The 15,311-nt window shown below is 32.7% G+C and overlaps 1 protein-coding gene across 5 annotated transcripts in view; it reads right to left on the reverse strand.

Annotated features, from left to right (window-relative positions):
* Window positions 1–809: 809 nt before the first annotated feature.
* The window catches only part of LOC140448108 (pickpocket protein 28-like), a 93,107-nt gene continuing 78,605 nt past the window's right edge, over window positions 810–15,311 (reverse strand). For all 5 annotated transcript variants that reach the window (XM_072541180.1, XM_072541177.1, XM_072541179.1 and 2 more), the window contains exons 7-10: window positions 8,389–8,659; window positions 5,486–5,545; window positions 2,374–2,557; window positions 810–1,089 (exon numbers count right to left, since the gene is read on the reverse strand). In XM_072541180.1, coding sequence (XP_072397281.1) covers window positions 891–1,089; window positions 2,374–2,557; window positions 5,486–5,545; window positions 8,389–8,659 — 714 coding nt within the window. In that variant the 3' untranslated portion in view covers window positions 810–890. The remainder of the gene's footprint in view (window positions 1,090–2,373; window positions 2,558–5,485; window positions 5,546–8,388; window positions 8,660–15,311) is intronic.

Below are 15,311 nucleotides of genomic sequence, written 5' to 3' on the forward strand. Positions count from 1 at the left end.
GAGCGTCTATGTGTTTAACCCGGTCCAGTCGCGAATACTTTTCAGCCAGGATATTTGTCGTCTACCAAGACCCCTTTTTCCTTCGATTTTACTCTTCATAATCAGCTCCAATAACTCATACTTTATCATTTCTAAGAATGTGTCCCAAATATGTTGTATTTTGCCTTTTAATGGTGATCAAAAGTTATCTGTTTCTTCCCATTCTGTGCAACACCATTTCGTTCGTAATATGATCGGTCCATGGTATCTTCAAAACTATTAGTTTAGATTGTCCTTTTAACGGCGTAGATCTCAGAAATGTTGAAAAAAAGTATAATGCTCTATTCCCAATAGGTAATTTTGCTATCTCGTTTTCTACTTGGTTGTCATCTGTGATTACCGACTTCAAGAACTTACACTCCTTTAAGAATTATATGCTTGTCTAATTCTAGGCCTTTGGGTTTTGATTACTATGATTACCATGTTTTTCGTTTTTTTTTTTATTTGGAGACCCAAATTACCTGTTTCACTCTTAAGTTGTGAATACTCTTCTCGCACGTCTTTTGTAGAATCGGCCAATATATTTATACCATCACGTGAGGCCAAAACCCGTTTTGAGTTTGATTGGTAAAACCTTCTGCAAGCTCAGACGATATTTTACTTTACATTTTTCAAGGTATAATTGAAGAGCAATAGTAATAAGGGATCTCCTTCTCTGAGTCTTGCTATTATAATAAACGGCGTTAATATTCTGTTTTCTATTTCTGCTTTAAACTCATCCAATCATTATTTCTATTATGAAATTTACTGTTAAAATAAAACACAATATATATAGTAAAATTATTTAGCTTTAATAAAAATTAATATAACTAAATTTTGTACTTTAAAATTTTCTATTAATTGTTCTATTGTTATTGATATACATTCCGCCAAAGTCTCAATGAACAAAAATAAATTATTTCTATACACGACAATATAGAAAATCCAGTAAATAATCCCAAAAGGCCGCCAAAGTTGGAAACAAAATCGGTGAATCCATATAACTCATTTCTTTCTTTCGTCTCAACATAGCTTTTATCGAAATAGAGCATTAGAACTGAATAATTTACACTGAAACCAAAAATAGTTTATTAGTTATTTAATCTAATTATGTTAAAAATGATTATAAACTACTACTAATAAATTAGAATATCAGGAGATAAGAGATACCAAGAAAAAAGAAAATAGAAAAATATATTTGTTAAGCTATGCATCCAAATTTATTTCTTAGTTTTATAAATCTCGAAAGTCTCGAAATCCGAAGATTTCTATTGACGAAACCAAAATTCAGATTTTTACTTTAATATGCGCCTTCTATAAATCTGCAGACGATGCTAAAAGATGTAATAGAGATATAGAGGATCTAAAAACTCCATCCCACAACATATCTCCTCATCTAAGCAAAAATTTTTAACGAATTGGTTTCTTGTACTCATAAAAGTGCCAAGACTTGCTAGCTTAAAAAGAAGAATGTATTGAGATCGTCAGCATGAGAAATGCGAAGATATCTTAGAAGACATAAGGATCAGTATAGTATAGACATTTTTGAAGCTAAGCTACTAAATTGGTTCAGATATTTACAGCGAATCACCAGTCGGAGATGGCTAAAGGATGTTTGGGAATACACGCCATTTAAAAGAAGAAAAAGAAGGACCTAAGCACTCCTCAATAATAGATATTAATAAAAAAATGGCAGGCAGAGGCCTAAAACAATTTACTATATAACACAAAAAAGTTGGATAGAAGACGCCAGAATACAGGATGCGACAGGCGGCGTCAACCATAAAATAAATCACATTATACATACTTGACGTCAACACATCAGATATACTGATAATACAACTATAATAGCCAACAATTTGTGAGACTCTTTGATAAAGTATCTATGGTTGGTATGACGCACGGTTTAGTCATATAAGATATAGCTGAGTGGCGTTGCCACGTTTCAATAGATTCATCTATTCTCGGTAATTTTGAAGGTTCGTAATTGAGTTCTACATTAGGCTCTAGGTATAGTGTCTAGGACACTAGCAACATGTTGCACCAAGGGGATTAGTAGGGTCCAAATTTTTCAACTTTTTATTTATTTTATTATTATATGAGAAAGAAAGTTAGCGGGCGCACTGAAAATTGTAATTAAAAATTCAGCCTCGAATATTGCAATGGTAAGGAACACCGATGTACTGGTATATTAGCTCAATTAATTAAAAAATTATTAATTTATGTTTTATGGTTTACAAAAAAATTGATATGTAGTAAATTTTACGCGGACGACATTAGTAGATTATCTTAAAGTACATTATCAACTGCAATACATACATGTTTTTACACACTAAATAAATATACGATGCTTACTTTTCAAAATCCATCTCTTCTCTTAAAGTGTTGTTTAAAATCTGTAATATGAGACTATTATACGATAATTCGGTCCCATATGAGATGTCAGAACAGGTTGGTCTACAATTACAGTTTACTTCAGTATTATCATCATCCACATCGCCCCAAACTTCAGCGTCTTCATTATATAACGAAAACAACGCTAAAACATTTTAATACTACATGTAATTGATATCTAACATTTAACATGGGAAATCTTTTCAGAAATTATAGTCACCGGACTTATAATTATACTTATAATTAACCAGAATAATTTTCTGTGAATTTGCGTTAATAGTTAAAATCTTAAGTGTAATAAAACTCGGTGTTGATCTGAATTTAGATACTCACGGTCCACCTTTTTTGATTTTAAATGTGAAATACTGCAAAGAACTGAACCAAGATTCCTTATTTAAAAATGAATATTTACCAGACTTTTAATCAAAAGTGTAGATACTTTGGTTTTTCAAATTTTTTAAGTATATAATAATTTATTGATACAGTTCTAATAAAGACATGGAATACCTGTCGAAACGAAATAAATAAATAAGAAGCTTTTAACAATATCTAGTTTTAAATAAATCTATTCCCAAGTCTCTTCAAAAATAAAACTTAAGGTATTGAAATGTTTTTTAATATTTTAATTTTATTTAATAGTTAAATACTATTTATTTTCCATTGAGCTTGCATGTGGTGTTGTCTGCTGATTATCATTTGCTATGTTGACATTAACCCCCACTCCTCTTTCACTATATTTATGATATTCAGTAAATCTTGCAGCTCTTCTATTCTTCTTCTTTACGTGCCATATTAGAGTTATCCAACGTTGGCGATCACCACTGCGAAGGCTTCTCTAGTCTCGGGAGGACTCGCTGAGCCATTCACAAATGTTTTTTAACATCTTACACCTCTACGGCCTTCTATCTTGCCTTTAAGGATCAGTTGTAATATCCTATATCGACATTTATCGAGATAAGACATTTTTATAGTACCCCATAGCTCCCATAGCTTTTTTATACTGTTCGCTATTATGGCGGTATTGTCAGCACGTCTAAGGGTACTAGTACGAAGACCATTAATTTTGATGTTTTTCTGTTCTGTTTTAAAAACCTCATAGCGCACCACTGGTTAAATTTTTTAACAGTTAGTTAATATAAAACTAGCATATAAAAAGTTAAACTCTCTGTATCTCAACAACTAAGATCATTAAAAATTTATGTTCCTACATTATACTTCATCAGATAGCGAGAGAATTCATCATGTCCAATGCATTACAAAGGTCAACGATGAAAAAACTTTTTTGATAAAATTACCTCTATCATATGTATGAGTCCGTGATTCTATGTTTCTGGATATAACTCCAAAAATAAGAAAGTGATAGTACATCCTAACCTCCTGTCTGCTATCCGTCCGGTAGAGCATGGACCTAAACTGCCAGTCTCTGAGCCTCCTCTACGTATTGATGACATTTTAAATACTAGTAAATCAGAATCTCTGAGATGAAAGTAGTCCAGGAAGTGATGGTGGATTTACAACCACAGTTGTTTACACAAGCTGAGTTAGATGACTAAGTAAGAGATTTGGGTTTAACAAAAGAAAAATCAGAATTGCCTGGCTCAAGATTAAAAGAAAATAATTGGTTGTAGCCTGGTATATCTATTTACAAATACATCTACGGAGATCAACATTTTGCTCAGTTTTTTAGGCAGGAAGGGGATTTGGTCTACTGTCATGATATATTGGTGGTCTAACGAATAAGTTTTTTATTGAGTATAATAAGAATGATTAGAGGCTTTTTATAGACTCTTTAAAAACAAGTTTAAAAGCTGTACTCTCACACAATGGGAACACTTATGCTTCACTTCCTATTGCTCATTCAGTCAATATGAAAGAGACGTATAAATATTTTGACGCAATTCTACAGAAAATCAGCAATTCAGCTCACAATTGGATGATATGTGGAGATTTAAAAGTTGTTTGCATACTACTTGGTCAACAAAAGGGATTTTGTTGATTTAAAATGTTTTAACATCTGGCGAGAAAAACAGTTTGTACAAAAATTTGGTTAATCCATAAAAGATCCTTTCACCTCTACACATCAAGTTTGGCTTAATGAAACAGTTTGTCAAGGCCCTGCCTAAAGATGGAGAATGTTTTAAGTACATAAGTGGAAAGTCTATCAGAAGCCAAACTAAACGTGGGTGTTTTTGTTGACCAGATATTTGTAAAATAATGTTCGACTCCACCTTTGAAACCAAGACGACTACTAAGGAAAAAGAAGCTTGGATTAGATTCAAAAAAATTGTAACCAAGTTTGTAGGTAATGTGAAAGACCCCAACTACGAGCTTATAGTAGCTAATTTATTGGATATGTTTAAAGATTTAAGATGTCTAATGAGCCTCAAAATTTACTTTTTCTATAACCACCTTGACTTTTTTCCTGAAAATTTGGGTGATATCAGTGAAGAACGAGGCGAACGATTCCACCAGGATATCAAGGTGACGGAGAAACGATAGCAGAGACGTTGGAACACCAACATGACGGGTGATTACTGTTGGTCACTTCATCAGGAACAACAGAGTGCCTCGCATGGAAGAAACAACTACTTGAGAAGTTTTAGAGAGAAAACAGAAAGAAAATATAAAAGCATTGACTTCTGAAATGATTGTACAGACTTAGGCTATTACAAGATAAGAATTAGATAAAACTTATTATTTTAATAATGTTTCATTTTAATGTATTTTGGTTTTTTGTCTTTTTCGAATTATTATAATGTAGAATAAACCAGAGTCATATTGTGGAAAAACTGTGGGTGATTCGTAAAATCTAATTTTAGATTCTTTTTTAGCATCAAAAAATACATAGGATTCACATAAATTTGTAAGAAAAGTTTTATATATTTTTTTTTATTAAGCCTGTAATTAGAAAAAACTGGTGATATTGTGACCTGTGATTAGAAAAAGTGGTGGTATAAACATTCTTGAGACTCTATAACTTAGAGGTGATCAAAAATATAAAGTCAGGACGTCAAAATCTTATATTAACCTAACTATAGTATTTTATTAATGAATAAAGAAACTGTAAACTTACTTTCAGCAGTTTCCATGCACACTTGCTTTTCTAACAAACATAACCGTGTTCCTGGTTCTCCTGAAAATATTATTTCGATTATAACAACTTTCTTGTAAAAAGTTAATAAAAGAGAAATTTTTTTTAATATTGATTTTTGAAGTTGTGTGGAAAAATTGAAGACTTAATGAATTCATGAATGGTGAATTCAAGATTGGTAGTCAGTAAGCGCGAAATATTAAATACACGGCTTTTAGTTAATTAACAGCCAATTTACATGGTAAACAGCTACCCCCACCTTGGTATCAACATAAATAGCCAATGGTAACAATCTACTGAAATAAAACAACGCATCAGCAAAGTCAGGAAAGCAAGATTGGCGTTCGTAAAGATGAAGTCTCTTTTCAAAAGTCACGATTTACCACTTATTACCAAAATCTCTATCATCAGATGCTATGTGTATACGGTATTTTACGGAGTAGAGGCTTGGATCACTTTCTGAAGCTTTTTTAGGAAAGCTCGAAGCCTTTGAGATTTGGTGATACCGACACAAATTAAGAATTTCATGGGTGGATCGTGTGATTAATGTTGAGGTCCTATGTAGAATGGGCAAGGAATGCGAGATTATTAACACAATCAAAGAGCTCAAATTAGAATATCTTGGTCACGTTATGTGAAATGAACAGAGATGCGGCTTGTTACAACTCAGTCTTCAGGACAAGAACAATGGAAAAAGTCTATGTTCAACAGTAAATGAGCATAGGCTGAAGAAGAAGAAAATGTGAAGACTGGTAAAATAAAGTGGATACGAATATGCGATTTGAATATGTGCAAAGATTTGTTAATATTCTAGTTTTTCTAGAGTTTATTCTCTAATTAAATATTTGTGTTACTTGTTTTAGTTATTGTAGCATCCATCGGACCCCGCCCAAGTCATGAGAAAAGTGTCATCCGCCTGTCGGAAATATTTTATTTCTGTATATCGATGTTAATTGATGAAGACGTGGAAAAGCAAATGCAGAAACATGGGAATTCCTCTAAAGGACGCAATATTGTACATATTGAGTTTTACAGACGACCAGATAGTGATGGCCCAAGACTATGAAGGCTATGAAGGGGAATTCAACAAAATCTAATCTTGGAAGAAATAGAGCGAGAAATAAATCACTGTCAAAAATACAAATTTTTAGGCATGCAAATAACCAACGATAGCAAATTAGACGAAGAAATTAAATACAGAAATAACCAGGGGAGACAAGCCATGAGGCTTGTGTAAGCACAAATAAACAGTGTACTGCGGGACAAAACAATCTCCAAAGAAAACAAACATAAAATCTATAACAGCATAAAAAGCATTGTTACATATGGAAGTGAGTTATGGCCACTGACAAAAAAACTTAAAAGCATTAGAAGCAACAGAAATGAACTTCTGGAGAAAAGCGGCTGGAAAATCAAGATTAGACAGAGTTAGAAACGAAAGAATACAAGAAATTATGGGTGTTAAGCACAATATAACAGAGGACATCAGAATAAACCAACTAAGATGGTATGGACACGTCCAAAGAATGGATGAACACAGAATACCAAAGAAAATTTTGAACTGGGCACCGCATGGAAGAAGAAAGCAAGGTAGATCGAGATTAAGTTGGAGAGAAGGAATCGATAAAATCCACAAGGAAACAAAGTTCCTGAATCGATAAAGACTTAAGGGAGAGGAGAGTTGAAGAAAACCTTTGAAGCGACCGAGATAAATAGATACTGGAAATCAAAAGACGGCGTAGAACGTTATAAACTGATTGATTAATTGGATGTTAATACTCTGATCTCCACTCTAGTTTTTTAGTTGGTTAGTAGGCGTTTACTACTTCACAAGTTGACTGCTGAAAGTTATAAGTAGTTTTGACTGTTTAAAGTACTGACTATTACAAAGTATTTTCCTGCTGCATCTCTCTATCGACTTTTTTTTCCGAGTCGTAACATTAAGATTTTCAACTCTTGAGTTTTCGTCTATAATATTTTAAGATAGTGACTATTTTGACTACGAGTATATATCGAATACCTCAGCAGATCATGTGGAACAGCGAAAGATATGGGTTGCTGCAATTAATTCTACAAGGAAACGTAGAAGGAAATCGAGGGCCAGCAAGGCGAAGGATTCCCTGATGAATAGGCACTACAAGAAGAAGAAGATACCAAGTGATTTGTGGAACTCCACAAAAAAATAACCCGTGTTGTATTATAATTTGGTCGTATTTTCGACTAGGGTTTTGAGACACTGTAGGTGGTCATTTATTCTGTAGTTTGATTAAAGTCTGGCTTTAATTCGGCGCATATAAATCGAGTTGTGTTTCCAATTGTCTGCCAGTATCTGAGTAAAGAGTTTGTATTGGTTCAGTAGTGGGGTAAGCCTATAGTTTTACAGATTTTGTTTTGTTGTGTTTTTGTTTTTTTTTGGCCTTGGTTTGCCATTTTACAGATCTAATTTACCTTTTTTTATAAAGTAAAATTTTTAAGCGATTTATTTAATTTATTCGGGATGTTTTATTTATAATTTTTTATTTTTTTCTTGTCTTGTCTATTTTCTATAGATTTTCTTGAAGATCAAGTATAGATTGTTTTCCAAAACGGATCTTAAGAACATTACGAATGTCCGGAACGGATCTTCAGCCGGATCGGTTTTTATTCCTACGTCAACATTGAAATCGCTACATTTTATTGTGAAATATTCATAGTCTTCTGTAAGAACTGTAGCCAGATTATCGGTAAACCATTTTATTTCTTCTTCAGAGTGATCTGAAGAAGTACACACCCTTTATTTTCTTTGAAGGTAACGCAAGATGAAACAAAGAATAAATTTGCTACATTTTCGGAGCTGACAGTCTAGTTTTAATAAAAAGGTATTTCAAACATTAAGCAAAACTTACTTGGCATATTAATTCCAACACACCCGCATTCTCGTAGGGTATAATTAGTTTTACATTCCAGTAAGCAATTGGCCTGTGAATACCTTCTAAAGAACTTAAGAGATCTCTCTGATTCAAAATAACACTCTCTTTTTGAAACAGCAAAGTTTTTAACGCCATCCGAAGTTTTGATTATATGTGGTGTAATTTGAGCTATAACCCTTTGATTTAAAGGAACTGATATAAAGTTTTCTCCTATCTCTGGTATATTTAATGGTAAGTCAATATTCACCTGAAAGGTAAAATATATATTAAATAATATTAGAAAGTAGTTAATAATGCAGGTCCCACTATTATAATAATTCATTATTATCATATCAATGGGAAAAAAGCAAAAATAAATTCTTATTAGAAGTCTTGGAGGGAAAATGGAGTGTTTAGTCATTCTGTTTTTAAATTATAGAGACATTGGTTTTATTAAAAAATTTAAACTGTTAAAAGCAGAAATAACATGCTCACTGCTTAATCAAGTAAAAATATGCTCACATAATCACAACGCACAGAACAAGAAATTCTGAGGGCCAATGTTTAAATAAATTGATATAAGATATTTGAGAAATCAATACACAGAATTCCAGTAATAATATATGTTTTTACGTCTCTATTTTCCTTCTGCTACATATAAATTACTAGTTTCAATTATGCTAAAAAGATTACCATTCTGCGCTAAAGAAATATTTGGTGACTATAATCGTGGATTTCCGTGTTGAGTTGTACAGGGTGTTTCAAAAAGGTATGTCATAAACTGAATCACGCATTCCGGAGACAAAAATAAATTCATTGAATCTAACTTACCTTAGTACAAAAGTGTACACAAAAAAAGTTACAGCCCTTTGAAGTTACAAAATAAAAATTGTTTTTTTTGCATTATTTCCTAAACTACTTGAAATTTTGTAATAAAAATGGACACGTTACTTTCTTGTTTTTAAAGGATTTTTCATACAAAAAAAATAACAGAATCTAAGCGCACAGAAAAATTTTAAAATTTTGAGTACGTTCAAATCAAATGAATTTTGTGGCATAATTAGTTTAACACATTATTTTTAAAACTTTTTTGCCTCCTATCACTTTTTCGAAAAACTAGTTTTTTTCCTAGTTGGCCATAAAATTACAATTAGTTTCTACGGATACAATAATTACAAGCAGTTCCATCAATAATAGTCAATAATTTGAAGTTATCATTTATTGTGTGAATAAGATTAATATTAAAAATTTTGATATTACAATGGCCTACACATTTCAGGAAATGGCAGATATGCATTTAACTTTGGGTAAGTTGGATCAGATTAAATTATGATTTCAGTAAACTATCGGGAAGATCGTAGGTCAATGTGAAAGAAATATTGCCGCAGCCGCAAGGCGTTATGCAGTAAAATACCCCAATCGAAATACACCCGATAGACGATTATTTCTGACCATGGATCGTCGTTTACAGGAAACTGGTACATTCCAACCGCAAGTTGCTGTCAATATTGGTCGTCCAATAATGGATGCAACTGATGAAGACATTTTAGAAATCATTGAAGAAATCCCTGAAACAAGTACAAGGGTAATAGCTGCTCAACTAAATGTTCCTCACGTAAGGGTTTGGAGGCGTTTGAAGGATTACCTGCTTAAACCCTATCACTTAACAACAGTTCAAGAGTTATTGGTTTAAGATTATCCTAAAAGGATTGGATTTTGCGATTGGTTTTTTCAATTGGTGGCCAAGAAATAGGTGACGCACCTATTTCTTGGCCACCCAGAAGTCCAGGTCTTAACTCCATGGACTTTTGCTTTTGGGGGTTTATGAAAGAGGAAGTGTATTCTGTAACAATAGAGGATGAACAACAATTGAGGGTTAGAATAATTGAAGCTGCAAATCAATTTCGTCAGAAAAATATGATTTTTCAGCGCATTCGGTTTTCCTTATTAAAACGATACCTAATGTGTATTGAAGAAAATGGGGGTCATTTTGAACATTTATTGTAATATCATATTTACAGAGGTTATAGACATTTTTTGTACTTGTTAATTCATTTAAGCCATTTATTTAGTTGCACGTAATTTTTTAAAGGTTAATGAAAAGGGCTGTAACTCAATTAAAACTGTTTTTTGAAAAAAGTGATGAGGCAAAAAAATTTTAAAAATAATGTGGTAAACTGATGATGCCACAAAATTCATTTGATTTAAACGTACTCAAAAGTTTGGAGGGATTTAGGGCTGCACACCCCCCTTAAAATTTTTCTCTGCGCTTAGATTTTGTTGTTTCTCTTTTATGAAAAATGCTTTCAGAACAAGAAAGTAACGTGTGCATTTTATTACAAGATGTCAAGTAGTTTAGGAGATAATGCAAAAAAAAACAATTTTTATTTTGTAACTTCAAAGGGTTGTAATTTTTTTTATGCACACTTTTGTACTAAAGTAAGTTGGATTCAATCAATTTATTTTTGTCTCCGGAATGCGTGATTTAATTTATGACATACCTTTGTGAAACACCCTGTATATATGCCATCGGATGCGTTTTCAGGTCTTGGATAGGAGAATATCTAACCGGTCCTACGATAGGCGGGTAGGGGGAAAATAAAATACCTCCCGCGAACCAGAATAGATTAAGGTATGGTAACCCTGACACTTTAAGTTGGGGATTGGGCAATGAGTTAATACACCGCTCCCGTAAAACTTTATTGTTGCATAAACTTTAGAACAGGGGTATCAAATTCGCGGTCCGTGGGCCCTATGTGGCCCAAAATGAACATTTCAAACTATACGCGTGATAATGTAAAATTCTAATTGGCCGAGTAAAAAACGGTATACCGCTACGCATCAGCTAATACACCTAACTTAATAAGACGTTTTACATACTTTATCTTACAAGTGGTTAAGATTGTTGCTTAATTTATATTACAACTTATCAACAAGGCGAAGATGTAGAATTCATCGAAGAAGTCGAAGAACAAGAAATACCCGAAGAACCAGAGGAGATAACCACACCTAAATCTCCTTAGGAAATAAACGAACTAATTCAAAATAGCTTACCGAGAAAAGCACCTGGTCTAGACGAAATTTCAAATGTTTATAAAGTATCTACCAGCAAAATCAATAGTATTTTTAGCCAACATAACGAACGCAATCCTTTTATACAATCTCCTCCCAAATCGATGACGTTATTATGATTCCGAAGCCAAGAAAGAATACCAAGTTTCCGCAAAACTACAGGCCAATAATCTTACTTTTAGCAGTCAGCAATATCGTAGAAAGACTAATACTAAGCAAACTACAAGCTAAAATATACAAAATAGGACTAATAATTCTAGAAGCTCACTTCGGATTTAGAGCAGAACACTACGGCGAATTACAAGAACTTAAACAGAATACATACTGGAGAGACGTTTTCCGAGTCCATGAAAGCAGCCCAAAATCGCAAGAGATGGAGAGAATTGACAGCCCGCATTGTAGGAAATCACGATCCTCAGCAATGAGGAAACGACAAGAGAGAAACAGAATACATAATAGCTGTATTTAACAACAAACAGTACACAGGAGTAGCCTTCCTAGATGTAAGCAAAGCCTTCGACAGAGTCTGGCATAAAGGACTGATTTACAAAATGCGAGGCTACGGATACCGTAAGGCCATGACGAGACTAATGTCTTCGTACTTGAGCAATCAAAGCCAATCGAAGCTTCAAGCTTCAGATAGGATAAGTCCTGTCTGAGCACGGAGCTCTGGAGGCTCGAGTGTCACAAGGAGCAGTCCTGTCACTGTCAGCAGTCATGTCTTGATGTATACAATGTACACCGCAGATGTTCCAAGAACACCAGGAACACTACTCAACAATCTACAGACAGCATTGAATAACATTGACGAATAGGATATCCAATAGAAAGTAGCCCGACATTCGGAAAAGACACAAGCAATCATATTCAAAAAGAAAAGAGAAAGCCTAAAGGAAAAGCTGTTAGTGTATGATAATCCCATGACAACAATTTACTGCTTTCTTAAGTAAATATTTGATAGTACATATTCCGTTTTATCCTACTGTATATCCTTTGTCATGAGTGCATTATGCAGATAATATTTGCCTATTAACAGAACCGTCATATTACCGTTTTAGGCTTCAAAGTTAATTATTCACTGAATATTATAAATCTCAAACATATTGACACATTAAACCTAAGAGATTTATTCTATTACAAATGAATTAACACTTGAAATTGTCACGTTGTCTGAAAGTACATTATAGTATAGTCCTGAAGGTGAAAATGAGTTAAAAGCTCCAAATTTTTTATGAATTATCTGTAAAAATTCATTAACCAGCTCATCTCACCCTCCGGTTTAAAAGTTATATTGTCTCCATGTGTGTTTTTTGTTATTTGGAGGTAAAAACTACTCTTGTATGAAAAACATTCGTAAAGATTAGATGTACAGGGTGTTCCAAATTGGTATGTTTTGTAGGGCATATCGAAAACTAGAGGAGGTAGAAAAAAATCAGTTAAGATGTCAATACTTCTTTTTACGTTAAAGTTTTTTAATTAAATTACCAATAGCTCTCCACATTAGCGAGATACAGTTCGATTATTGAAAAATGTCGAAAACGACAGGGTTATATTATCTTCCTTATTAAAAAAAAAATCAAAAACTGTATTGAAACTTTTTGGAACAACAATTTTAAGAAAAAATTTTATTTCATACAACTTCATCTCGAAAAAAGTTTTGATATGAAATAAAGTAAGAGTTGCTAATTTCACCCCCGTACAATGTAACAAGAATATTAAAAAATTACCCGTGATGGGTCCTTTGCGGTTGCACAAAAATTACAGAATTTCAAGTTTCTAGATTTACTGACCCTTAAGGGGTGGGCTGAGGAAATTTTGTAATAGGAAAGACCAATCTTAATTTCATACGAGCAATCACCTCTTGAATTTTGTCGCATTTAGAAACACCCTGTAATATATATATATATATATATATATATATATATATATATATATATATATATATACATATATATTAAATGAAGGAGAATTAAAAATGTAAATGGAAAATATTAAAATATATAGAGGGTCCCATTAAACAAAATATAAGTTGGTACCATATCTCCTTAGTGAGACCCTCTAAAAAAAATTTTGTGCACCACTGAAGTCTTGTTTCATAATATATCCATCAAAAGTTCCAATAAAATTGTTTTAAATTGAAGACTTGAAATAAATAATGTGGTAAGTGCCAAAATCATTATTTCGAAATAATCGATTTTTTTCTTCCACAATGAATGTATTAGAAATAACTTTTTCAAAATTAAACAAAGGTTTATTTAAGTGTATTCATTATAAAATCTTAGAATGTGCTAAGTGCCATCACAAAAATATAAAATATTGGGGTAAGTAATAATGAAAAACACCAAACATGTAGGTTCTAAGGAGTATTGGGATTAAATAGTTTTTCATAAAATTTTCTATTTTCTTTCTTTAAATAGGGTACCATTGTCAACAAGTTTTTTTTTTTTCATAAATAATATGTCAACAATAATTTAATGACCCGATACTAAATACTTATGATTTATATTTTGAACATAAATTCTGATGGTCTTTTCTCATTACTTCTACAGCTGCTTCAGCTTTTCAGTGGTGAGGTTCTAACTTAAATTGACCATCTTTCTGTGTAGGAGCTTTTGTTTGCATGTGCAGTAAATCATAGGTAGCACAGGTAGTCGTTCTAGGCTTACGAAAGCTTACATTGGGAAAATTTTTTTTGAAAATTTGAAAGTAAAAACGATAGCTTACTGCTAAATGAGGATGAGCTTCCTTAAACGCCAAGTAAAGTCTATTTATATTGAGATCGGAGCTCAGATACTGTTTCTCGCTTTTTAAACGGTTGTAATGTCCCACGTCTCTGGGAAATTTGTGTATGTGCTCGATAACCAATGCTCTATTTTCCGGCATGAACTTTCTAAACTGCAGTTTATTACATCTCCTTTCCTTATAAACTGAATCTCCTTTTTTTCAACTTGGCTAATGATTCAATTTGTCTTGGAGTTATTCCAAACACAGCGTAAAATGTCTTCCTACACACCTGTAAAATGTTGCATTCTCCGTTGGGCAATGTGAAGGAAAGCGTAACCTGTCTCTTACTCTCTTCTGATCTCTCATAATGTCCATGCCTTCTCCTCTTAATAGCACACACATGGATAAAATTCGTAGCATACGTATTGTGCCGTACATTATCATTCAAACCATAAAATTCGTGAAAAAGCCTCAATGTTTGTTTATACTGTATCTCTTTACACTTGAAGTTACATTTGCACAATATCTAAAACAAAATTTCAGAATAACTACTGCCCAAAAATAAAAACAATATTCGACTAACCTTAATTTCAGAATAACTACTGCCCAAAAATAAAAACAATGTTCGACTAACCTTATTTTCAGGAGACTGCTTGGCAGGAACTTTTTTATTATTTTTCTTTGTATAGTACTCTTTCTAGAAGTAGCACCAGCATTCATTCTCATATGATTTAAAATTATACAGAACGAGATAAACAATAACAACTTTACTAATACAACATCAAAACAGTACTGAAACTGTCATATTTATTGACACTTTTTTTACCGGCGACGTTGTGGCGATTGACAAACACGCACTCTGTTGAGAATTTTTTAAGTACGTAATAATAATCCGGCAACTTAGCGCATTATAATATAGGTTGTTGGTTATGGTACTTGAAACATTTTAAAGGCATAAAACAAAATGAGATTTTTTGGCACTTACCACATTATTTATTTCATGTCTTCAATTTTTCTTAATAAAGAACATATAATTATGTACAACCTTGTCATTTTCGACATTTTTTTATAAACGCTCTGTATCTCGCTAATGTGGGGAGTTATTGATAATTTTCTTGAGCGAT

This window comes from Diabrotica undecimpunctata, chromosome 8 (assembly GCF_040954645.1).
Source record: "Diabrotica undecimpunctata isolate CICGRU chromosome 8, icDiaUnde3, whole genome shotgun sequence".
NCBI lineage: Eukaryota > Metazoa > Arthropoda > Insecta > Coleoptera > Chrysomelidae > Diabrotica > Diabrotica undecimpunctata.